The 26801-nt window shown below is 42.5% G+C and overlaps 1 protein-coding gene across 1 annotated transcript in view; it reads left to right on the top strand.

Moving 5' to 3' along the window:
* Positions 1–26801, top strand: part of LOC149143613 (transcriptional repressor ILP1-like) — a 50989-nt gene that overhangs the window by 16133 nt on the left and 8055 nt on the right. The window contains exons 3-5 of the mRNA XM_089446444.1: positions 4565–5244; positions 5396–5678; positions 5927–6216. Coding sequence (XP_089302570.1) covers positions 4565–5244; positions 5396–5678; positions 5927–6216 — 1253 coding nt within the window. The remainder of the gene's footprint in view (positions 1–4564; positions 5245–5395; positions 5679–5926; positions 6217–26801) is intronic.

The raw sequence follows: 26801 nt of genomic DNA, 5'->3' as shown, positions 1-26801 counted from the left end.
GTGACACCGCTGTTTTTGGACTAATGTCCCTGGAAAAACCCAATGCAGGAAAACCAATGCAACTATTTGAGGGTTTGATTTATTAAGCAGTTTTAGAATACAATTTGGGTGCCAAATCCGGCTCACCCAACAGAGAAAAATCTCGGCAGTAGTACTTCTCTACTCGGAAGCAAATATTCCGACTGAAACCCTGGATAAACACTTTGGCAACTCCACAACTCCAATTTGCCCCTCGAAACCCTAGCGTCAGCCTCTCTCTGGCTTGACCCGCGTCAGCTTCTGGAGGCACTATGTCAGTCCTCTGGCCCTTTGCGTCACTCACGCTGGCCCTCTGAGGCACTGTGCAGCTCTTGGTTGTCTCTGCGTGAGCCTTGGATGGCTCTGCGTGAACCCTTGGCTGGTTCTGCGTCCCTCTCTCCGGCTACTGCGCTGATCCTCCCGGTGCTATCTCTGCCTCTCTGCTTCTGTATTCACTGCCCCTTAGCTGCAACTCTGATCACTCTCAATTTTCTCAGCAAACCCAGCCCCAGAAAGTCGAAATCTTGATCTCTTGGTGTGTTCTCCAAGTGACCCTCAAGCTTCCTCTTATAATTTTCTCGTTGACAAATCAACGGTCGAGATAAAGTCCCTAATCAATGGCTAAGATTATATCTCGCTTGATCTATGACTTTTGGACCATTCTAACACAATTTTATATTAATTCACATTAATATTTTATTTTCCCTAAGTCTAAACTTAGGGACCCCATTAAAAATATTAATTAATTTAATATCTCCCAAACTGTTTAGAATCTGCCCAAACCCTTTTTGGGTATTAGAGATCTCATGTGCCTTAGCCTCTCCACCAATTTTTGTGGCTAGAGCACATCTGATGCTACCCCAAATCAACACTCCCTCTTAGCGAGGATTGTGCTCTATTAATACTCCTCACTGAGCACCACTTTGATCATCTGGGATCGGTCCCTATGCTGATGCTAGGCCTGCTGCCCAACATCCTCTACACTGCTGCATCTTGTACTGCTACCCATGGCCCTGCCATTGCTACTGTTGCATCCGTACTACAACTCCCTTTGCATCTGTGCTGCTGCCCATGGCCCTGCCATTGCCACTGCTGCATCTGCACTGCAACCCCTCTTATCGTACTGCATTGTGTTGCCCATAGCACTACCACTGATAACTGCTGCACTACAACCCAATTACTGAGAAGTAAGTAACTGATCTTCCAACTCTAACATCTTTGTTAGGCTAGAGACGCCCTTGATGCTGAAACTCCCTCTGTCGCTGACAAGTGCTCCCTCTTTGACCTCTGCGTTGCTGCAACAACTCCATGCATCTCGCACCGTTGCACACCTCTCTGTGCCATCCTGCACTAGTGCAACACTCACATGCTTCTCGCACTGCTGTCTCACATTGTCCTGGGAATCCTGTTGCTCCCTCTGTCGCTCCATCCACATCTGTCTCTACTGACATCCGCCAGTATTGCTACTCCTCTTCGAGGCTCCTGTAGCAAGGTATAATCCAAGAGGCTGGGTACCTCGAGGATCTTGCCCCTCATCGCCTGTAGTTCGTCTGACTACAATTCGATGTCTCCCCACTTTCGCTCAAGTGGTGTGTGTGCACTCATGGCACAGTCATCGTCTGTCTCCACTTCCTTCTCTGCCCTTGCTGGCGCTGCCTTGGTCTCAGAGGCCTCTCCCTTACTCTTCTTCCTTGGACACTGGGTCGCATAATGACCCAACTCCCCACAGTGGAAGCATTTGACCTTGGAGAGGTCCTTCTTCTTCCGTTTCTCCTGCTTTCCCTCAGATGCTAGGGCAACATCCACCTCCTCCTTTTTGATTCTGATCCCCTTGCCGCAGCTTCCTGCCTTGCTCAGCCTTCTGATCTCTTCTTGGCGAAGAGTAGCCCACATTTCCTCCCAATCTAGAAGGGTCGCCTTGCCCAGTATGCTTTGGACAAACACCTCCTAGACTTCTAAGATTGCGTTCAGGGCTGTTCTCACCCAATTCTTGATCTGGTGTGGCCCCTATGGAATTCAGTTGATCCTGGATCTCCTTTAATCGACTAAGGAATGGGTCGATCTGTTCTCCCTTCTGCATTTGGTATTATCGTAGCTGATTTTCTAGTAACATCCTTCTCTGCATAGAAGTATGCTGGTACAATTTCATTAGGGCCTACCACATCTCATTTGCTGTTTCCTTTTCGGCAACATGTGGTACTACATGGTCCTTGACCCCATCAAGAATGATGCTCTTGGCCCTTGCCATTGCCTCCTCGTACTTGTCGTTATCAGCTGGGTCAATTGGAATGACTATTGTCCTTAAGTCAAAGTGATTGACACGATTCCTATCTAGAACTGATAAGATTTTGGCCTTCCAGTCCATCTTGGTCTCTTACCCCATTCAGTGCCATCTCGCTGCTCCTCTACTTCCCTCCTGGAAGTTCTCGATATGAATCCCTTTGAGCCTTGATTTCCCTCTTGGAAACCCTTCTGCCAATGGCGAGATGCCCCCACTCCGATCCTTATTGCCATTGCTCCGCTGATCCGGATTTCTTGGCTAGAAACCCTCGGTAGCAACTCCCTCCTCCTTGGTCTTGCCTTGTTAGGTACTATTCTGACTATAGTACCTCACCAACTCTACTTTGCAACTTACCCACAGCCTCCTAAACCCCAACAAACTGAAGGTTAGAGCTCCTAGGCTCTGCGCAATCCTGGTATCGACAAATCAGCCTCCTCAGCCAACTGTGTCAGCCCTCTTGGCCTCTGCGTGAGCCTGCCTTTGCCTCCCTCAGCCTCTGCGCTGCCTCTTCTTGGCTCAATCTTGATGACGCAGGCACTGCATCACCCCTTCCTTGTTGCTACTCTGCTAGGAACAACTTCTGTCACTCGGGACAACTGTTTTAGACTTTCCCACTCTCTTGGCCGTCTTATTATATTAATTACTCTTTGCATCAAGAGTTAGGAATGAAAATAAAGAGAGTCCAAAACAAAGAAAAAAAGTGGGGGCACTTGGACACCCAAGTGTGAATTGCACCTGCCAAGTAGAGCAATAGAGGAAGGCTTATCTGATAAATTGATCAATAACTTGATTCTATTAATGAACTGATAAGATATTAACGAGGGGAGAATCCTTACTGATACTGTAAGGGAGTAAAACCCTAACTTAGAAGCTTAAATTACTAATAAAAGTGATATGGTTTGTATTACATAAAATTGGACATCTACAAATTCTGAAATACAATATTGTAAAGGTTTGTGACTAGAACATTATTACAAAATCTATTTATAAGCATATATGCAGAATAACTCATGTAAATAGTCTAATGCCCAATGAAATATCATGGTGAGATACACAACAGACTCTATGATATGCTGGCTGGAATGGGATGATATATAAATTAGATATCAGAGTACCAGGAATCCACAAGAGTCTTTTTAACCATATTCCGATAGATTTCTACATGCATAAAGAATGCCACCTTTCCAACTTAACAATTCTCCATTTTGCATTTATAACAAGGAATGTTGCCTGTTGCTAAATTCCATAGTTTGAAGTCTTCATATACATTTCTTACACTATCCTCAATCAGCTAATTCACCATTTACATTTGGCTATAATACATTACAAGCATATGTTCTTTTTATTTGGCTGTCTATTATTGATGGTACACAGGGCTAAGCTTTAATTCGGTTTCCAGTGCTAAAAAAGAAATATATACATGAAACATACTCTCTATCATGTAATTTTCCCTTTCTGTTTGGAATCTGGATGTCTATCCATGGATGGTTGCACTGCATTAAATTCTAACTTGGTATCTTTATTTCAATCACCCCTTTTGAGGTAAATTATGGATCTCTAATCAAAATGATAGTTTTGGACACTGCATGCAATGTAACGCTGTCCCTTTAATATCCTGTTTAAAGTTTGGTCGATATATCCATAACTATGAAGATGCTTTCTTTGGTTGATATATCCATAACTATGGAGATGATTTCTTCTAGTCCAGCTTGAATAAAATTTGTTATCACATTTTATATATCCATTTGAGCATGTCTCCAATGGTTGGAGTAATTCTGGAGGCTATTAATGCTATGTCTGAATATTCTTTTTTTTGGCAATTCTGACATTGAGCAATGAAATTCTATTGTATCTTTCTTTAAGGGATTTAATGTAAAATATCGATTTGCCTTTAAGAGCTTTTAGAAAATTGAAATTCCTTTTAAAGGTTATGTGATCTTTCTCGATGTTTATATATCTGTTGCTTCTCGTTGGGTCTCCTTGTTCTGCTAGTTGAAATTTCCCCTGGCATAGTGATAATTATGTATCCTCTGTTCAATTGAACATGCCATGCTATCACTGTGCTCTAGTCATCATAAAATTATGTTTAAATGAGATTTCCTGGTTTACACTGGTTACCAATTTGCAAAATGCAGGAAAGTGCCTGGGGGTTTCCCTGTGAAGTTTTCTTGAAAATAAATATATTGCATATTTGCTAGTAATTTTGTCAATCAAGAAATTTTTAATTTTCTCAGGATTGAGCATCATCTGGTGAATTTGTTGCAGGACAAGGCTCCTTATATAGAGGAACTAGAAGAGCAAATGCAGAGGCTACATGAAGAGCGTGCAACAGCAATTGTAGAAAGACGGGCAGCTGATGATACTGATGAAATGGCAGAAGTAGAAGCTGCAATCAATGCGGCCAAGTTGGTCCTTAGTAAAGGTGCTGGTACAGCCACTGCTGCTGCAGCTGCTTCAGCAGCACAAGCTGCTGCTGCAGCTGCAAGAGAGGGATCAAATTTACCACCTCAGTTAGATGAGTTTGGTCGTGATGTGAACTTACAGAAGCGAACAGATTTGAAGCGAAGGGATGAAGCTCGGAAGCAGAGAAGATCTCGTTCTGCTTCAAAGAAAGCTGCATCTTTTGCTTCCAATGGCAATGCTAACCAACATATAGAGGGGGAATCTAGCAGTGATGAAAGTGATAGTGACTGTAGGGCTTATCAGTCTAGTCGAGATGAGTTGTTACAGACAGCTGATCAAATTTTTAGTGATGCAGCTGAAGAGTACTCAAAACTTTCTCTTGTCAAAGAAAGATTTGAGGGATGGAAGAAGCTCTTCTCCTCAACTTATCGTGATGCTTATATGTCTTTGAGTGCACCTGCAATTTTCTCCCCATATGTACGGTTGGAACTCCTAAAGTGGGATCCACTATACGAAGATGCGGATTTGAATAATATGCAATGGTATGTGACTTCCTGATTTGCATTGTTGAGTCTAGACTCTAAATGTTTTTTCTAATGGTTAAATAGTACCGGTTCTAGTAGATAAAAGGTGAGCTTGTCTTAATATATTTCTGTCTTATATTACTGATACAGTGCGAGGTTTGCCATCCAGGCATGCTCTGCTTTTTGATTATGGTATGCCAGAGAATGCCAGCGATTTTGAACCAGACGATGCTGATGCAGACCTTGTTCCAGGTCTTGTGGAGAAGGTTGCATTACCAATTTTGCATCATGAAGTTGCACATTGCTGGGATAGGTTGAGTACAAAAGGGACCAAAAATGCAGTTTCTGCAGTACAAGTAATTCTGACCTACATTCCTCCATCAAATGAGGCGCTGCAAGAATTGTTGGCAGCAGTTCGTATGCGCTTGGCTGAAGCAGTTGCAGAACTACAGGTGAGGTTCTTACAGATTCATTGAATTCTTTCTCCAATATAATTGACTGTATGGTGTTGAACATCTTAAAAATAGTTCATCAGTAAAGAAGGGAAGCAGAATAAATTGCATAAAACATTGTGTTCCATGTGTATGACTGTAACCTGTTTCAAAGCTTCTTGGAAAGGAATAGTTATCTGGAGGTTAGCTTGTTTTATGTTTTAGATGTAGTAAATTCCTTATTTTAGTTTTCCTATTGTGAATCTTAGGTGCCAAATTGGAGCATTCCTGTTATGAATGCTGTATCTCAGGCAGCACGGATTGCTGCATATAAATTTGGTATGTCTGTTCGACTGCTAAAGAACATTGGTTTATGGAAAGGGATCTTGGCAATGCCAGTTTTGGAGCAGCTTGCCCTGGATGAACTTTTATGTGGGAAAGTGCTTCCCCATCTAAGGAACATTGTGCAGAATATTCATGATGCAATTACAAGGACTGAAAGGGTTGTTGCAGCATTATTGGGTGTTTGGACTGGTCCCAATTACTGTGGGGAACTTAGGTATGCTCCTGTTTCTGTTCTTTTTTGTTTAATGAAATTTTATATTTCTACTTTTTCTTTATTCTATCTTAATTGCATTCTTAAATTTGAAAAATAAATATCATTCTATCTGGTCAAAATCTAGTATTTTTGATCCACTTTATCAATAATATCGAGTAGGACCCATAAAGATTGATTCTTCAATTTCTCTATCTGAAACCTCTGCTGTTATGGTTCAATTTGGGACAGTTCATTTTCTTCAGGTCCTGCATTGAACGAGGATGGAAGCATATTTGATTATATAGAAGCAATCATTATATGCATATCGATTATATAGTTTACGTCATGATCCTGTTATTATTGTTTGAACAATAATCTTAATTAACTGGAAAAACTTGGGAGTTATATTTATATACTTGAACAATTTTTGACAAAATTAAAGTTTGATAAGTTCGAAAGACACTTGCCAAAAAACCTTACTTGAATGGATCCTGCTAGGACCAAGTTCTCATTTCTATGTATGTTTAATACCATAGCACAGAGGATGTGCACTGTTAATCCATTTCCCTTCTTCAACACTTTCAGTCACTAAGTTTGAAAAGTATAGTCATAGCTGAAATTGGGCATTTTCATCTACTTTCTTTTTCATAGACTGGACATTACAGGTCATGGGATCATTTTTGTTGTTGTGATCAATGCTATCTCACTGCATGGGTATAGGTTGTGTTTTGGTCCATGCAGTGACAACAAAAGTAAACTAACACCTATCGATGCTTATGTGCAACATGTTTTGAACACAGACAAGGGAGCATGATGTTTAGCTTATTCTATTAGTGCAAATATCGCCTAGTAAAGTGTCTGTGTCCTTGAAAGGTTACACACAATGGCTTCATGCTCTCCTGCCAAGTTTATCTACAAAACACAAAAATTACGGTGAGAGCTATCTTCAAATCACACATCTTCACTGTGCTTGTAGCATCTCTCAAGAACACTGGAAAAACTATACTTGTTTATAATTTTCCAATTCTGACAAGTCCAAAATTTGATTCAGATCATGCTTCTGGCAACTAAAGTAGAAAATATTTTTGTGACATTGATTGGAACAAGAACCTTCTAGTGAAGGACTTCCACATCTCAATCTTCCATATAGGCATAGAGTGTTAGGTATATTTTACATCTTTAAAATTTGAAAGATGCTCTGATCCAATCCATATTGATATCGGATCTAGTCAGACTAAAAATGCTGCATTTTTCTGCAACTAATGAGCAGCTATTAAAGAATTGAACCAACGGATGTACATGATGGTTGTTATTTGGGTTAGAATGTGAGCAACCTTTAGCTATTAAAAGAACATGTGTATGAGATGGTAGTTTTGCGGCTTGCCAACTACCCACAAGGAGCCTTCTATACACCTTCCAGGTTATAAAGCCAAAGTAAATCAATATATCCCGTGGATCCAGGTTATAAAGCCAAAGTAAATCAATATATCCCGTGGATGAAATAATCAAAACTTGCAGTTAATCTGTCAGTCTCCTGAAAAGATAAATTGGCAATAATTGGGACATACTCGGGAAAAATCAGCTTATCTTGGTGTGCCTGCAGTGTAAAATGAAATAATTGGGATTGTTTTGGAATTTGTTGATTGCATTGGTATTAATCATGTTAATTTTAGGCAACAATGGTATGTTCTATGCTTTAGATCAATTTTACTTCAATTTCTTTATTAGCCCAATATCAATATCCAGATTAGCAATCACATCAACATGATAGTAAAATGCAGATAGAACATAAACATAAACAGTAGAAGACAAGCCAAGACAAGAGGACACAAGATGTGGCACCAGCGAGGGACAAAACCCAATGTGGGGAAACCCTTGATCAATTCTTCATTTTAGTCTTCAGTAGTTCAGCAGAGAGAGATAGTACAATTTACAAATCTGATATTTCGTAACAACAGTAAAAGAGCCCTAACCAGAAAAGTCAACGCTGGTCAACATGGAAGATTTGACCCTCAACAAAATGGTCAACTTCAATCAACTTTGGCCTTCAAACAGTTAGATGAATCAGCCCTCAAAACAGTCCAGTCAAACTGGGTCAAACAGCCAACCCTATGGCCAGCCCTAGCTGCAGTCAGCAATGGTCAAAATCAATGTTGGCCTCTATTTCTGTGCCCGTAAATGCGGCCTGCCCAAACAGAAGTATCTCACCTAAAAACGCAGTCAAACAGGTCAACGTTGCTGGTCAACGCTGGTCGAAACACTTCCTGAAATTTGTTCAACACTGGTCAATGCCCAAAACAGAGTTTCGTCCTCCTTTCCTTCGCACGTTTGAGAGAGAAAGCTGCCCAGAAAATGCGTACCCAATCAGATGAGGAAAGAGAGGTGTGAGGATGAGTGTGTCCAAATGAGGCTAAAGCATCATGTATTTATAGCAAATGTTGAGGATGAATAGACGTGACTGCTGGGCTTCTGAGCTTACATAAGTTAGCTAACCGACCTTGCCAATTTGTCCATAATAAAAATAAATTCATAACTTCATTCATACATGTCGGAATCGGATGATATTTAGATCAATCTTGCACCTCTCGGGGAGAGGAATCCAAGAAAAATATCAACTTTCATAGATAAGATGACCCATGTGGAGTTTGGCCCTAGTTGCCAATTTTAACACTCCTTCTCAACTAGATAGAACTCCATCTGCTAATCCATTTGCCAATCTGTACTATATCTGCCATCAATGCACTGTTCTGCTGAACTATGAAGAAGAAGATGTGATCGAGAATGTATCATACCATTCTCTACTGACCTAAAGTTAGTCCCAAATAGAAGATAGTGTCTCATACCACTCTTACTGACCCGAAGTCTGTTCCCATTGATCCCTGATCAATATCGGTCATTCTAGCATAGGGAGTATGATAGTACACGATGCGTCCATCGGTAGTAATATGGTCCCTATCCTCATTTCCCTAGTCATTGGCCAGATGAGAGGTACTTCCCATGAGTTCCAAACTGCATGGGTAGGATGTCTTAGCAGAAGGATGAACCACTCATCCTGCCTACATGTCGCCACGGGGATCACAGGGGAAGGTTGAACCACTCACCCTATGGTTGCTCATTGCTCCAAGAAGTACCCCAAGCCGTCCGGAGCTCCCAGAGCTCAATGTCCAAATCATACAGGACCCTCACAAGTGGGTCTCTCCATGACTCCTCTCTCCATGACTCCAAGTTGTTCTCGGAAGGTCAGGAACTTGACCTCCTTAGGGGCTTTGTCAGAGTATCGACGACCTCCTCATCAGTCCCAGTGTGATGGAGCCTTATTGCTCCTTGTTGTACCATATCCCGGATAAAGTGGTACCTGATATCTATACGCTTGGAGCGATCATGAAACACAGGTTTCTCCGGTAATCGGATCCCACTCTGGTTGTCACAGAGGATCATAGTGGTATCCAACACATGTCCAAACAACTCATTGAAGAGCTTCCTCAACCATATAGCTTCACAGGAGGCCATACTATCAACTATGTATTCGGTCTCAGCGGTGCTCAAGGCAACCATTTTTTGCGTCTTGCTCATCCAGGATATCGAATCAGAATCCAAAGAAAAACAACATTCATAAGTGCTTTTGTGATCCACCACATTGCGAGCCCAATCAATATCTGAATAACCATGCAACCTCACATTTCCGACAGTGTATCTCAGTCCATTAGTGATTGTGCCCCGAAGATATCTCAGAAGATTCTTAGCACCAATCCAATGTATATGATGAGGCTAAACCATATATTGGCTCAACGTGTTAAATGCAAAACATATGTCCAGAAGGGAGTTCACCAAGAACATCAGTGCTCCTATGAGTTGACGATACTCAGAAGCATTTCCCAATTCAGGTTCAACAACACTACCACATAACTTCTTAAAGTTAAGTTCCATCAGAGTTGGCATAGGCTTGCAATCCACCATCCCAAATCTTTCCAGTATCTTTACAACATATTTTCCTTAAGATACGAAAATTTCTCTTGGCTTTTGCCAGACCTCCAACCCTAGGAAGTAGTGCATCAGTCTTAGTTCCTTCATCTCAAATTCAGAAGTCAACTCTCTCTTACGTTTGTGAATGAGAGGGTTTGCAGCTGTCAGAAAGAGGTCGTCCACATAAAGTACCAATATGAGAGGCTTATCATTTTCAACCTTAAAGTAAAAGTTCAGATCGACTTCACTTCTAGTGAATCTCAACTTCATCAGATAGCTATCAATCCTCTCATACCAATCTCGGGGTGTTTGCTTCAAACCATAGAGAGCTTTCTTCAACTTGTATACATGAGAATCCCGGTTATGAACCTTAAACCCCTCGGGTTCCACATAGACGTCCTCTTTGATCGAACCATGCAAGAAAGCAGTCTTGACATCCATCTGATATAGGTTCCATCCTGGCGAGGCAACAAGGGCTATGATCGAGCGGATGGTGGTGTGTTGGGCAACAGGTGCAAATATCTCATCGTAATCTACACCTTCCTTTTGGGAGAAGCCTCGAACAACAAAACGAGCCTTGAACTTTTCTGTACTTCTATCAGCGCCATGCTTGGTTTTGTAGAGCCACTTAGAGGTGACAATTGATTTGTCCCGAGGAACCACATCCCAGACATCATTCTTCATAATTGACTCGTATTCTTCATTCTTCGCATCCTTCCATACTTGTTGCTTCACGGCTTCTTCGAATGATGAAGGCTCATTTGGAATGATAGTGCTCATGACGGTCAAGTATCCTTGATACCTGTTCGGCTTCTTGCTTTCACGAAAAGTCCCCCTTGGTGCAATATTTCTCTTGACATCTTCGAGAATCTTCCTAAGCCATGAGTGTCTCCTCTTGGAGGAGGAGGGCTCTTGAGGAGGAGGATCAATAGGATCCATAGCAATGTTGCACGAAGCGGGAGCGAAGCGGAAGCGTTTTTTGGAAGCGGGGACGCCGAAGCGTCATTTTCCAAAAATCTAGGAAGCGAAGCGTCCGCGGAAGCGTCTGCTATATATATATATTTTTTATATTTTTTTGCATTTATACTCAAAACAAACATCCCAAATACCAAATTAATTGTAGAAGACATGAAAACATGCATATTTTTGCATAAATCAAGATAGATATAACATCCATTGTACATTAATGATCTAGAATCTAGATTCTTCTCCTCTTGTCTAGCCTTTGCCTCTACCTCGATTGTCTAGGGATATTAGTCAACATTGCCCAATTTTGATCAAACTACCTAATTCAAGACTTAAAATATGGTAGAAAAAGCTTAACATGTTTGATCGATGATTTTGACTTGATTGAAAGGTAATTTTTTGCTAAGGGCGTGCCGCGTGACAAAGGAGTTCAACAATTAACACCACCAACACCAGGGTACATATAGGGCTTGGTGCTCTTGATTAAATGCTAATCGCATACCTTCATACTTGATATAATCTAATGAAATGCCACAATCCCATTGATCCTGAATACCTTAAAACTGTTAAGTCTGCTGAATTTTGAATAGGATATGAAATTCTATTTTCTCCATATGAAGTCCAATGAGGCTGGAACCACTCTCAAACATTCTGAGTCATTTCATGGTAATGTTAAAAATTTAAGTAAAAGGATGAAAATGAAAAATAAAGGAGAATGTCACTTTTACTTTAAGAATTTAACATTACCATGAGGGAGCATCCGCTATATTTATATTTTTTTTTGCTTTCATTTGTCACCCTAACCCAAGGTGGACCCACCCCCAACAAGCAAACTCACCTAAAATTTAAAAAAAAATTGAAAAAAAAACGATTTTCTAAATGCTTTTCCGGAAGCTTTTCTGGAAGCATACGGAAGCGTCTGGGAAGCGCCTGGGAAGCGCCTGGGAAGCGCCTGGGAAGCGTCTGGGAAGCGCCTGGGAAGCGTCTGGGAAGCGCCGTACGAAGCGTGCTTCGGCGCTTCGGAAGCGCCAGCGCTTCCAAATTTCCAGGAAGCGTCTAAAAAAGCCGAAGCGGCGCTTCCGGCCAAGCTTCCTAGGCGCTTCCGTACGGGACGCGCTTCGGGGCTTGGAACCGGGGGGGGGGGCGCTTCGTGCAACACTGATCCATAGGTTCATCAACATTCGACATTGTTTCATGTTAATTTTAGGTATGTTCTATGCTTAGAGAAATTTATTTCAATTTTCACAGTTAGCTCAATATCTTTTCCGGATTAGCAATCACATTAGCATAATAGTATATTGCAGATAGAACATAAACATAAATCTCAGAAGACAAGCCAAGACAAGAGGACACAAGATGTGGCGCTAGCGAGGGACAAACCCCAATGTGGGGAACCCTTGATCAATTCTTCTTATATGTTCTTCAATAGTTCAACAGACATAGAGAGAGATAGTACATATACAACAGAAGTCAACACTTTGACTTATCTAAATAAGAGCATAGATCATCTCTAAGTAGATGATACATGAGGTAGCTGAACTCAGTTGAAGACATGCTGCTTCAACTGATTCTCTCAGGTGACTCCATCACCATGCTGCTCCTCATCATCACGCTGCACCTGACTGTGTTGCACCATGCTACACCCATCATCACTGTGTTGCATCTCATCATGCTTCACTAACCATGACTGTACCCATAATTGAATTGCTGTACTATGCTTAGCTATGCTATGCATTGCTGCTCCATGTACTTGCTACACCAAGTACCTTTGCTGTCCCAAGTACCATTGCTGCACTATGATTGCTGCATCATGTACTCGTTGTCTCATGTATCCATCATGAACCATTGCTGCACCACGTGGCATTGCTACAATGTCTGTGACTGGTTAGGGCATATTTGCTTGCTGTAATAACCCTTGATCAACCACCAAAACAACCCTCCTTGACTGCGACTCACCCTTGGAGAAGTGGTGGCTCCCATCACTATTGTTCTGGGCATAGACAACCCCTAAACAACTCCACGCTATCCCTTGCTGTGGTGGTATGGCCTGCGGCCTACCACACAACTTTGTTGTAGCATATGGGCTCCTCCAAATTGAGTTTCTAGCCCACCATATCAAACACTAAATGACTTGACACTAACCTCCTTTGCCTCGGCCCTTTAGGAAGGTACCTCGGCCCTCCTAACAACAACTCGGCCTTCACAATGACCTTGAAACAACCCACGTTGTTTTGTCCCTCTTTGCTGCGGCTAAAACAGAGAATGTTTAGGGTGGCTATATTATGAATAGTGTTTAGGGTAGCTTTGATATGGACAACGTATAGACTTCTGTCCACCATAAGAGTTGCCCTCTATAGGCTACCATATTAGGACGTAGAACCTTCTCTTCATTGCCTGCATGTAGATCTAAGGCTTGCCTTCTCCATGACAATGTTGAGCTAGGGCATCCTCTCCTTAGGGCTGCGTAGTTTCTTAGGATCTCTTCCTCCCACCAAAAATCCAAAGACAAGTGGAGAGGAAGAGATCACATGAAGTGTGTGTATAAATGACTATCAAGTCACCTCTTTTTATACTAAAATGTTGAGCACACATGGGGGTTATTTGGTTGCTAGCTGACCTTGACGAATTGTCCCATAACACAAATAAATTCATATCTCCATGAATACTTATCGGAATCGGATGATCTTTAGATCCTAGACCTCTCGATGAGAGGGATCCAAAAAAATATCAGCTGCCATAAATAAGATGACCCACATGGAGTTTGGCCCTAGTTGCTAATTTTAATACTCCCTCTCAACTAGGGAGAACTCCATCCGCTAGACTGTACTATCTCTGCCATCAGTGCCCTGCACTGCTTTGTTGAACCGTGAAGAAGAAGAATTGATCGAAAATGTTTCATACCATTCTCTACTGACCCGTAGTTAGTTCCATATGAAGAGAGTGTGTCATACCACTCTTACTGATCCCAAATCAGTTCCAAAAGAGAGTGAGTTATGTCACTCTTACTTAGCCAAAGTCAGTTTCATTGATCCTAGATCAATATCACAAGAGAGTGTCTCAAACCACTCATATTGATCCTAGATCAGTTCCAAGAGAGAGTGAGCCATATCACTCTTACTGACCCGAAGTCAGTTCCAATTTATCCCAGATCAATGGAGTTCATCCTAGCATAGGGAGTACGGTAGATACAATGATGCGTCTATTGATAGTACTACTATGGTCCCTAACCCCATTCCCTACTCGTCGGCCAAGTGAGAGGTACTTCCCATGAGTCCCAGACTGCATAGGATGCCTTGATAGGAGAACCACTCATCCTGTCCATAAGTTGCCACGGGGTATCACAGGGGAAGGTTGAACCATTCACACTGTACACAGCGCACCACTAGGGGAGTGTGAGTCATGCTATGGTCGCTTGTTGCTCCAAGAAGTACCCCAAGCCCCCCCGGAGCTCCCAGAGCTCAATGCATGCATCATACAGGACCCTCATAAGAGGGCCTCTCAACTACTCCAAGTTGTTTGGAAAAGTCACAAATTTGACCTTTCCCCAGGGCTTTGATAGATTGTTCGCGACCTGCACATCATTGTCAATGTGATGTATCCTTCTTGCTCATCAATGTACTATATCCTAGATAAAGTTGTACCTGATGTCTATATGTTGGTGCAATCATAGAATACAAGATTCCTCAATAATCGAATCCCCCTTTGGTTGACACAGAAGATCACAGTGGTATCCATCATGTGTTCAAACAACTCACTGAAGAGCTTCCACAATCGGGCAGCTTCACACGAGGTCATACTCGTAGCTATGTATTCGGTCTCAGCAGTGCTTATAGCGACCGACTTCTGCTTCCTGCGCATCCAGGATATCGAAGCAGAACCCAAAGAGAACCAACACTGAGAAGTGCTCTTGCAATTCTCCACACTGCCTGCCTAATCAACATTAGTATAGTCATCCCAAATCTGGTCCGGCATCACTACCACATAACTTCTGAAAGTTAAGCTCCATCGAGGTAGTCACGAGCTTGCAGTTCACCATTCCAAAACTGGAATCCAACTCCCTCTTACTTTTGTAGGTGAGAGGGTCTGCCCCTGTCAGAAAGAGGTCATCCTCATAAGGTGCCAGTATGAGAGGTCTATCATTCACAACCTTCAAGCAGTGGTTTGAATCGGCTTCACTCTTAGTGATCTCAGCTTCGTTAGATAGTTATCAATCCTCTCATATTAAGCCCGGGGTGTTTTGCATCAAGCCATAAAGGGCTTTCTTCCACCTGCATACATGAGATTCCTGATCATGAATCTCAAACTCCTCGCGTTGTTCTAAACCTGTGGACCTGCTACATGAGGGGAATGGTCCCCTTGTAAGATTTTCCTTCGGTACGTCTCGGACATGTACTTTCATGCTCTTCTTGAATTCAGGCATCCTTGTCACCATCTGACTCACATTGGGTAGGGCCCCATAATAAGCAGACCTCCGGTGCTATAGATGAGATGTGTTAACTAACTAACATGGTCCCCAATGGAATTCTTGCAACTTGATACAAATTGCCAACCTTGAACCCATGAGTAAAAGTATCTTTGAAAATTCTATTTTCAAACATGTACCTTTCCATCGATGAATGCCACCCTGAAACCTTTGACTTCCATTGCTGAAATGGACACCAGGTTCTTCTTGTGATCAGGAACATAAAGAGATTTTTATAAATGAATCGAGTTACCCTCATTCAATTGAGAGGCAACATTCGCTACACCCTTTACGGGATAGGTGGCATTGACTCCAAGTATGATCCCACGGTTGTTTCCATCTCTACCAAATTAGAGAGTGCATCCCTCTATCCAATGAAGTGCCTTGAAGCACCACAATCAATAAGCTAGATTCCAAAGAGTCTAGAGGAGAGGGCCAATATAAGATAATGCTTCTTTATCTTATCAAAAACAACATTTGATTCTTCATACTTGGGGTTCCTTGCTTTCTTTGAAAAGTTGACTATTTTCTTGATGACCTGCATTACCTATCATTCCTTCGATCATTGAAGATGTCCCTGGAATGCTTGTTATCTTCATCAAGTGATGTGTCCCTATCATTCGGACACTCCTTCGGATAATTGCCGAACTTATTGCAAGAAAGGCATTTGCCTTTCCTTTCAACCTTGGATCCGAACTTCCCATTGAAGTGATCTTTAGGTAGCCATCAAAAGCTTCCGCTGCGCCACTCAAATAATATTCTCTGCTTCGACCTCACCCTTGGTGAATTTGAAGAGGGATGACAAACACATTGAGCCTTTTGTCATTTCCCAACTGTCTTCGGTGATTGCTCTCACTCTTGCTTGGGCTTTGTCTTCACCTCAACTGTGATACCATGTTAATTTTATGTATGTTCTATGCTTAGAGCAATTTATTTCAATTTTCACGGTTAGCTCAATATCTTTTCCAGATTAGCAATCACATCAACATAATAATAAATTGCAGATAGAACATAAACATAAATTGCAGAAGACAAGCCAAGACAAGAGGACACAAGATGTGGCGCTAGCTAGGGACAAACCCCAATGTGGGGAAACCCTTGATCAATTCTTCTTGTATGTTCTTCAATAATTCAACAGAGAGAGAGAGAGAGATAGTACATATACAACAGAAGTCAACACTTTTTAAATAAGAGCATATATCATCTCTAAGTAGATGATACATGAGGTAGTTGAACTCAGTTGAAGACATGTTGCTTCAACTGATTCTCCCAGGTGACTCCATCACAATGTTGCACTTATCATTGTGCTGCTCCTCATCATCATGCTACACCTCATTACACTGCACCATGCTACACCCATCATCACTGTGCTGCATCTACACCCATCATCACTGTGCTGCATCTCATCATGCTTCACTAATCATGAATGTACCCATAATTGTACTGTTGTACTATGATATACATTGCTGCTCCATGTACTTGCTGCACCAAGTACCTTTGCTGTCCCAAGTACCATTGCTACACTATGATTGCTGCATGATGTACTCGCTATCCCATGTATCCACCATGAACCATTGCTGCACCATGTTCGCTGCACCATGTGGAATTGCTGCAATCTTTGTGATTGGTTAGGGCATATTTGCCTGCTTTAATAACCCTTGATCAGCCACCAAAACAACCCTCCTTGACTGCGACTCACCCTTGGAGAAGTGGTGGCTCCCATCACTGTTGTTCTGGGCATAGACAACCCCTAAACAACTCCACGCTATCCCTTGCTGTGGTGGTATGGCTTGCGGCCTACCACACAGCCTTGCTGTAGCATACAACCTCCTCCAAACTGAGTTTCTAGCCCACACATCAAACACTAAATGAATTGACTCTAACCTCCTTTGCCTCGACCCTCTAGGAAGGTACCTTGGCCCTCTTAACAACAACTCGATCTTCACAATGACCTTGAAATAGCCCACACTGTTCTGTACCTCTTTGCTACGGCTAAAACATAGAATGTTTAGGGTGGCTATATTATGAACATTGTTTAGGGTAGCTTTGATATGGACAACGTATAGACTTGTGTCCACCATAAGAGTTTCCCTCCATGTAGGCTACCATATTAGGACGTAGAGCCTTCTCTTCGTTGCCTGCATGTAGATCTAGGGCATGCCTTCTCCATGATAACGTTGAGCTAGGGCATCCTCTCCTTAGGGCTGCGTAGTTTCTTAGGATCTCTTCCTCCCACCAAAAACCCAAAGACAAGTGGTGAGGAAGAGATCACAAGAAGTGTGTGTATAAATGACTATCAAGTCACCTCCATTATACTAAAACGTTGAGCACACATGGGGGTTATTTGGTTGTTGGCTGACCTTGACGAATTGTCCCATAACACAAATAAATTCAGATCTCCATGAATACTTATCGGAATTGGATGATCTTTAGATCAATCCTACACCTCTCGATGAGAGGGATTCAAGAAAAATATCAGCTGCCATAAATAAGATGATCCACATGGAGTTTGGCCCTAGTTGCTAATTTTAACATTCATCTTCTTTTGCACCCTGTTTTTTGGTGTCAGCTTCTTTACCCTTCCTTGGGATAGGAAGGTTGTTGATCTCGCTGAGGGCCATATCTTGTAGAAATTTCTGTTTTCCCACCCCGGTTTTCAGTTTCTCCTTATTTCTCCCATATAGTTAAATGCCCTTTCCCATAACCATACATTTAACAAGCTGAAAAAAATAAATTTGTTGAAAACACAAATTCAGGAAATTTACAGAATGTTGGAAATTGCAGAAATAAAAATCAGCAGTAATAAACAGCCATTAAAACACATTTAAACACTGAGATTTTTGGTCAATGTGACCCTGGAAAAACCCCCTACAACTCTTGGGGAAAACCAGTTTGAGAGCTCTTCTTTATTTCTGAAAATTGCCTTTTACAGTGAGAAATTTTCAGCAAAAAATCAGCAAGCAAATTTACAACTTATCTCTTTTCCCATGCTTCACAGCAAACTGGAAATTACAGCAAACAAGACAGCAATAAATGCTGTACGGTCTCCTCGATTTTCGTCCCACTTTCAGCATTAAATGCTGCTGTATGGCCCTCGTTTTGCGTGCAGAAAAAACAGCAAACTGCTCCTCGATTTTTGTGCAAACCTCTCCTCGAAAATCGTGCCAAAAACTGTCTTTCACTGTGTGCTGAATCAACTGTACAAATCTGCTCAACTGCTGTCTTGGAATGTGTGCCAAGCTGCTGTCTCCTTCTCGTCCCTGCTCAGAAATCTCTCTTGCTCTCTTGCTCTCCTTCTCCCAATCTGCTCATGAAAGAATTGAATCGAATGTGAACTTTTCCTCATTTTCCTCCCTTAATATAACTCCAAATGACTTTTGGGTGACCCAAGTGACTTTTGGGTGATCTCTAAATCCAATGGCTGAAATAGATTTAGATCAATGGCTGAGATTAAATGCTCATTTAAATCTCACTTTTTATTTTTTAATTCACCCCACTTTAATAAAGACCCACTTAGTCATTTATTTCCAAAGTCACTTTTCCTTTCTAATTTTTCATTGACTTTATAAAAGTCACTTTAAAATTAGACTTATTAACTTTATCACTTAAAGTCACTTTTAAATTAGATTTAACTTTATAAAATTATAAAGTCACTTTAGGAGAAAAATTAAATTCTTTTGGACACTTTTCCCTAGGCCAAAGATCAAAGCCTAAGGGAACCACTTGTCCTCTGGTACCAAATTTCAACACTCCCTCTTACCGAGGAAGGTGTTCCTCACCACACCCATCTTGTCTCTAAAGGAGACATGCTTGCCCCGTGGTAAGGCTTTGGTAAGGATATCTGCAACATGCTCATCAGTAGAAATATACTCAAGCTTCACAACTCCCTTCTGAACATAGTCTCTGATGAAATGATATCTGATCCGAATATGCTTTGACCTGTCATGAAATACTAGATTCTCCGTGAGTTTAATGCAACTCTGATTATCACAGTAAATCACTGAAGGTTTCAACGGCTGACCAAATAAGCCAAACAACATCTTGCGAAGCCAGATAGCCTCACAACTAGCTAGACTGGCTGCCATATACTCTGCTTCCGCTGAAATCAGTGCTACTGACTGCTGTTTCCGGCTGAACCATGACACTACTGCTGAACCCAACCCAAAACAACACCCTGAAGTGCTCTTCCTATCAGAAGCACAACCTGCCCAATCAGAATCAGTGTATCCTGCCAATCTCACTCCATCTCCCTGCCTGTAGTCTAGACCATAATCCACTGTCCCCTGCAAGTATCGCAAAATGTGTTTTGCAACCACCCAGTAAACCTTCCTAGGCTCACACATAAACTGACTCATCATGTTGACTGCAAAACAGATATCGGGTCTAGTGTTGACCAAATACATCAAGGAACCAATCAGCTTCCTGTACAATGTGGGATCCACCAACTCGGAATCGGAAGCATGAAGCTTCTTCCAGTTGGTGATCATTGGTGTCGACATGGGTCTACAATCCTCCATGGGGAATCTGCTAAGGATGTCCACAATATACTTCCCCTGCCCCAGGAAGAAATGCCCCTCCTCCTGCCACACCTCCAAACCCAAAAAGTAATGCATCAAGCCGATGTCCTTCATCTCAAACTCCGTCGCAAGATCTCTCTTGCAGTGCTCTATGAGTCTCTCTGCACCTGTAATGATCAAGTCATCCACATACAACACCAGAATGAGAGGCTCCTCACCAATCACAATAAAGTAAAGGTTCGGATCTGCCTCACTCTTTGTGAAACCCATCCCCTGCAAATATGTATCTATCCTGGAGTACCAAGCTCTGGGAGCTTGCTTCAGGCCATAAAGGGCCTTCTTCAGTCTGCACACATGGGACTCCTTCCCATGCACCTCAAAGCCCTGTGGCTGCTCAATGTACACCTCCTCCTGTATGAAGCCATTGAGAAATGTGGTCTTCACATCCATCTGGTGGATCTTCCAACCCATCTCTGCTGCTATCGATATAATGGAGCGGATCGAAGTATATCGAGCCACGGGAGCGAAGGTCTCCTCATAATCAACTCCCTCTACCTGGGAGAACCCTCTAGCCACAAACCTCGCTTTGAATTTCTCAATGCTGCCATCTGCAGCATGCTTTACCTTGTAAAGCCATCTGGAAGTAACCACGGATTTGCCCTCAGGCCTCGGCACCACCTCCCAACATCATTCTTCATGATAGAAGAATACTCCTCCTGCATGGCCTCTCTCTAGACCTGCTGGCTAGCTGCCTCCTCATAGCTAGAAGGCTCAGAGTCAAGGATGCTGGTAACCATCGCCATATAGCTACAAAACCTCTCAGGTGGTCTACTCTCTCTGACCGGCCTCTTCGGCTCAGCAACAGATGTGGCATCTCTCAAGGTGTCCTGAAGCCACTTGGGCTTTCTCTTCCCTGAGCATGCTTCTCCCATAGGAGAATGAAACTCCTCCTCCTCATCACCATCAGTAGCCCGAACTCTTGACTATCTGTCTGCTGTCCTCCTGCCTGCACCTGAACTTGTAGAAGCTGAGGTACCGTGTGAACTGTCCATCAGTGGACTCCCTAGTGAACTGCTTTGCATGCTGCCCGGAGCACCACCCCTCTGGCTCGGCGAGCCACTGCTCACTGACGGCCCTGACATCCTCATAGATGTACCTCCGGATCCTCCTGATCCCTGCCCACTGATCCCTGCGACTGACTCAATTGCTGCTGAGGGTCTGGCTGATCCAGATACTCTAACTCCCGTGACCTCCTAAAGGCCCTGTCCTCCTCGAACTTCACATCCCGTCTGACAACAACTCTCCTCTGTGCAGGAATGTAAATCCGAAAGGCCTTTGAGGTCTCATTGTAGCCCACAAAGATACCCTTCTCTGCGGTGGGCTCTAGTTTGGTCCTCTTCTCCTTGGGTATATAGGAGTATGTAATGCATCCAAAGATATGAAGATGACCAATATCAGGCTTCTTCCCAGAGAAAGCTTCCTCCGGAGTCATGTGCTCCAAGGCACGATGCGGACTCCTGTTCTGCAAGTAAACAGCTGTGTTGCAGGCCTCTGCCCACAAGAACAATGGCAACCCCTGATCATGTAACATGGCTTTGGCAGCCCCTATGATGGATCTGTTCTTCCTCTCTGCAACCCCGTTCTGCTGGGGGTTGTAAGGAACAGTGAACTCCCTCCTAATGCCTGCCTCCGCACAATAGTCAACAAACTCTCCAAGGGTGTACTCTCCTCCATTGTCCGACCTCAAGGACTTGATCTTTCGACCTGTCTGAGTCTCCACAAGAGCTCTGAACTCCTGAAACCGCTTGAAGACCTCACTCTTGGTCTTCAAAAAATAAATCCAGGTCCTCCTGGAGTGATCATCAATGAATAAAACATAGTACTCATATCCACTCAAGGAAACATGAGACATCCGATCGCTCACATCGGAATGAATCAAATCAAGTATCCCCGTCACTCTGCTGTCACTGCTGGGAAAAGGGGATTTGGCAAATTTGCCCATCGCACAACCTCTGCAAGTATCAAAGTGATCAGTACTGATACTGACACACCTGTAGTGATCTCCCGCAATGTCCTCAAGGCTCCATGATACATATGTCCCATCCTGCGGTGCCAAATCTCACACAGCTAAGAACTGCTAGCTCTGCTGTCGGTACTACTGCTCAATGCCAAAAGGGGCTGGAATGCAAACTTGTACACCTTTGCATGGCGTACACCTATCACTCTAGCTGAATCCGCTGGAGTGCCCCTGGGATACATCAACACCTGTCCTCCCCTGAACAGTACCTCATATCCTCTGTCCTCCAAAGCTGAGACAGATATGAGGTTTTTCCTCATCCCTGGCACATAAAGAACCTCTGACACCTTCAGGGAAGGTTTGGACTCCCTCTGAAATGTCACTGTCCCCACCCCGACTGCTCTAACAACTCTGTCATCACCGAGTACTACCTCAATATTAGTGCCACTCTCTGAAAGCTCTGAGAAGTACTCACGGACTCCTGTCATATGACGTGAAGCCCCACTGTCCACATACCAGATACCTGAAGATGCTCCGCTAATCGAGGGAAAAGCATGCTCCCTTTGAACCTGTGTGGCAGGTGATCCTGCACTAGAGGACTCACACGTAGTGAACGCAAACTCTCGGTCAAAACGACCAGCAAAGTTCTCAATCTCTGCTGAAGCTGCCACGTCCTGGTTCTTCCCCTTCTTATTCTTCTTCTCCGAACACACAACTGCATAGTGTCCCATCTTTTGACAATTCCAACACTTCACCTTGGAATAGTCCTTCTGTGTGTTCCCCTGTTTACCTTTATCTTTGCCTTTGCCACCACCACTGCTTGTGGAAGCCTGGTTCTTCCCTTTGCCTTTCTTGCCTACTGCCACCAGTGCTACATCCTCATCCTGCTCAATTGGCTTGACTGCCCCAAGCTGACCTTTCCTGATCTCTGTCTGAATGCAATCATCCCAAAACCTCTCCCATGTGGGAAGGGTCTCACGTGCACAAACCCCATCAGCAAAGTTCAACCATGAACGAGGGAGGCCATTCACTGCAATCCGCACCAACTCAGTGGTTGGATGGCCTCTCCAATCACTGCCAACTCATCTCTCACATTAGTAATCTTTGTGAGATATCCAGCTGCACTATCATTACCCATTTTAATGTTCTTCAACTTCTCCTTCAGGACCATCTTCCGGTTCTCATTGGTACTCTGGTAGAGATTGGACAATGCTGTCCACATCTCATGGGCATTGCTCTTTCCTCTCACATGAGGAATGCAATGGTCTTTGATTCCGTCTAGAATCAGCCTCTTACCCTTGTTGTTCTTTTTATTATAAGCTGTCAACTGAGTAGCATCAGTGGGCACAACAACAGGGTTCTGTGTGGTATGCACCATGATATCCCAGACTTTTGCCTCCTTAAAGATACTCTGCATTCTCTCCTTCCAAACGCTGTAATTTATATGCCCATCCAGCCTATCCTCCACCCTCAATCCCAGTGACATCCTGCTGTCCTAAAACTGAAAAATAGCACTGCTGTAGTAAAGATAAAACTGCTGTTTATGAAAAAATCAGCTTGCTGGAATTTTCTGAGTGAAAAATCAGCAACTGTAATTTTTTCTTTTGTTGTCCCAAACTGCCCTTCAGCACTCAAGCTCTGATACCATGTAGAAATTTCTGTTTTCCCACCCCGGTTTTCAGTTTCTCCTTATTTTTCCATATAGTTAAATGCCTTTTCCCATAACCATACATTTAACAAGCTGAATTTTCTTTTTTTGCTGAAAACACAAATTCAGGAAATTTTACAGAATGCTGGAAATTGCAGAAATAAAAATCAGCAGTAATAAACAGACATTAAAACACATTTAAACACTGAGATTTTTGGTCAATGTGACCCTGGAAAACCCCCCTACAACTCTTGGAGAAAACCAGTTTGAGAGCTCTTCTTTATTTCTGAAAATTGCCTTTTACAGTGAGAAATTTTCAGCAAAAAATCAGCAAGCAAATTTACAACTTATCTCTTTTCCCATGCTTCACAGCAAACTGGAAATTACAACAAACAGGACAGCAATAAATGCTGTACGGTCTCCTCGATTTTCGTGCCCACTTTCAGCATTAATGTATGGCCCTCGTTTTGCGTGCAGAAAAAATAGCAAACTGCTCCTCGATTTTTGTGCAAACCTCTCCTCGAAAATCGTGCAAAAAACGGTCTTTCACTGTGTGCTGAATCAGCTATACAAATCTGCTCAACTGCTGCCTTGGAATGTGTGCCAAGCTGCTGTCTCTTTCTCCTCCCTGCTCAGAAATCTCTCTTGCTCTCTTGCTCTCCTTCTCCCAATCTGCTTATGAAAGAATTGAATCGAATGTGATCTTTTCCTCCTTTTCCTCCCGTAATATAACTCCTAGTGACTTTTGGGTGACCCTAGTGACTTTTGGGTGATCTCTAAATCCAATGGCCGAAATAGATTTAGATCAATGGCTGAGATTAAATGCTCATTTAAATCTCACTTTTTATTTTTTAAGTCACCCCACTTTAATAAAGACCCACTTAGTCATTTATTTCCAAAGTCACTTTTCCTTTCTAATTTTTCATTGACTTTACAAAAGTCACTTTAAAATTAGACTTAGTAACTTTATCACTTAAAGTCACTTTTAAATTAGATTTAACTTTATAAAATTATAAAGTCACTTTAGGAGAAAAATTAAATTTTTTTGGACACTTTTCCCTAGGCCAAAGATCAAAGCCTAAGGGAACCACCTGTCCTCCGGTACCAAATTTCAACATATCTTCGTCGAAGGTGACATCATGACTTATCTCAACTTCCCTTTGACCAACCACATAAATTCTATAACCCTTAGAATTTTCACTATAGCCCACAAAGATTCCTTTCTTCCTTGATGCACCGAACGGGGCTTTCGAAATTTCTAAAATGAGAGACATTGGGTTTCTTACCAGTGAACATTTCTTCAGGAGTCTTGGAGTCCAATGCTTGATAAGGGCATTGGTTTTGAACATACACGGTGGTATTTGCAGCTTCATCCCATAGGAACCTGAGAAGCCCTTGATCATGAAGCATGGCACAAACAACTTCTACAATAGTACGATTCTTCCTTTCAACTACGTCATTCTGCTCGGGAGTGTATGGGGTTGTTGTCTCCCTTTTAATGCCAACTTCTCTGCAATAATCATGGAATTCATTGGATTTGTACTCAGTCCCATTGTCAGTCCTCAATATTTTGATTTTCTTCTCGGATTGGTTTTCGATCAAGGCTTTGAAGTGATGGAACCAGGTGAACACTTCATCCTTCTTTTTCAAGAAGTAGATCTAGGGCTTGCGAGAATAATCATCCGTAAAGGTGAGATAATATAAGTACCCTCCCAAAGAGTTTATGGGCATCATATAAGATATATGGGAGTGGATCAGTTGCAATATATTTGTGGTCTTGCTATTACTTGGGGGGAATGGTCCTTTTGTAAGTTTTCCTTCGGCACATCCGGGACATACACCTTCATGCTTTACATTGAACTCGGCCATACTTGTCACCATCTGTCTCACATTGGGTAGAGCCTTATAATGAAGATGGGCAAATTTCCAGTGCCATAGTTTAGATTGTAGAGATGTGTCGCAAGACATGGCTCCCAATGGACTTCCTCCAACTTGATACAAAGTGTCAACCTTGAACCCAAGAGTAAAAGCATCTTTAAAATTTCTTTTCCAAACACATATCTTTTCATCGACGAATGCCACGTTGTATTTTTTGTCTTCCATTGCCAAAATGGACACCAGGTTCTTCTTGAGATCGGGTACATATAATACTTTTTGTAAATGAAGTGTTACCTTGATTCAATTGAAGGGTAACATTCCCTACTCCCTTCACGGGATAGGTGGCATCGTCTCCAAGGATAATCTCCAAGTTTGTCTCCTCTATTGGATTAGAGAGAGCTTCCTTGTATTCGGTGAAGTGCCTTGAGGCACCACTATCAATTAGCCAATTCCCCAAAGTGTCCGGTGGAGAGGTAGTGGAGAGGGCCGATATAAGATAGTACTCCTTTTGCTTATTGTTAACAACATTTGATTCTTCATACCTAGAGTTCCTTGCTTTCTTGGAGGATCGACCATTTCCTTGATGTCCTGCATTCCTTTTTCCTTTTCCATTGGACTTGCCATTCCTTTGATCGTTGTTGTTGAAGTTGCCCCTGAATGATTGTGATCATCATCATGCGATGTGTCCCTTCTAGTTGGACACTCCCTTGCATAATGGCCAAATTTATTGCAAACAAAGCACCTGCCCTTCCTCCCTCCCTCCCTTAGATCCAGGCCTTCCATTGAAATGGCCTTTAGACCCTGCATTATTTCTCCTTTTGGCATGAGCGGAGAATGCAGTGGGGTTGCTTCTATTAGAAGGCATTTCTTGCTCCACCATTCTTGTTTCTTCTTGAATGCATCTCGACATCAATTCTTCAAACCTTGGAATTCAATCATTATTGAGAATAGTGGTTCTAAATATATACCACTTGGGTGGGAGTCCTCCAAGGGCAGTGATAGTAAGTTCCCTGTCATGAATGACCTCTCCAATCGAAAGTAGATCATTCTTGATCTCAGTGATCCTTAAGAAGTAGGATTGAATATCCTTGTCCTTGCCCTTCTTAATATCCTTCAACTTATTTTTGAGAAATAAAATTTGATTAGCATCACTAA

Source organism: Pinus tabuliformis, chromosome X, assembly GCF_031772625.1.
Source record: "Pinus tabuliformis cultivar Carrire ecotype Pingquan chromosome X, CPIR1, whole genome shotgun sequence".
Taxonomy (NCBI): Eukaryota; Viridiplantae; Streptophyta; class Pinopsida; order Pinales; family Pinaceae; genus Pinus; species Pinus tabuliformis.
The sequence above is the reverse complement of the archived record's forward strand: the minus strand, read 5'-3'. Positions and strand labels throughout refer to the sequence as shown.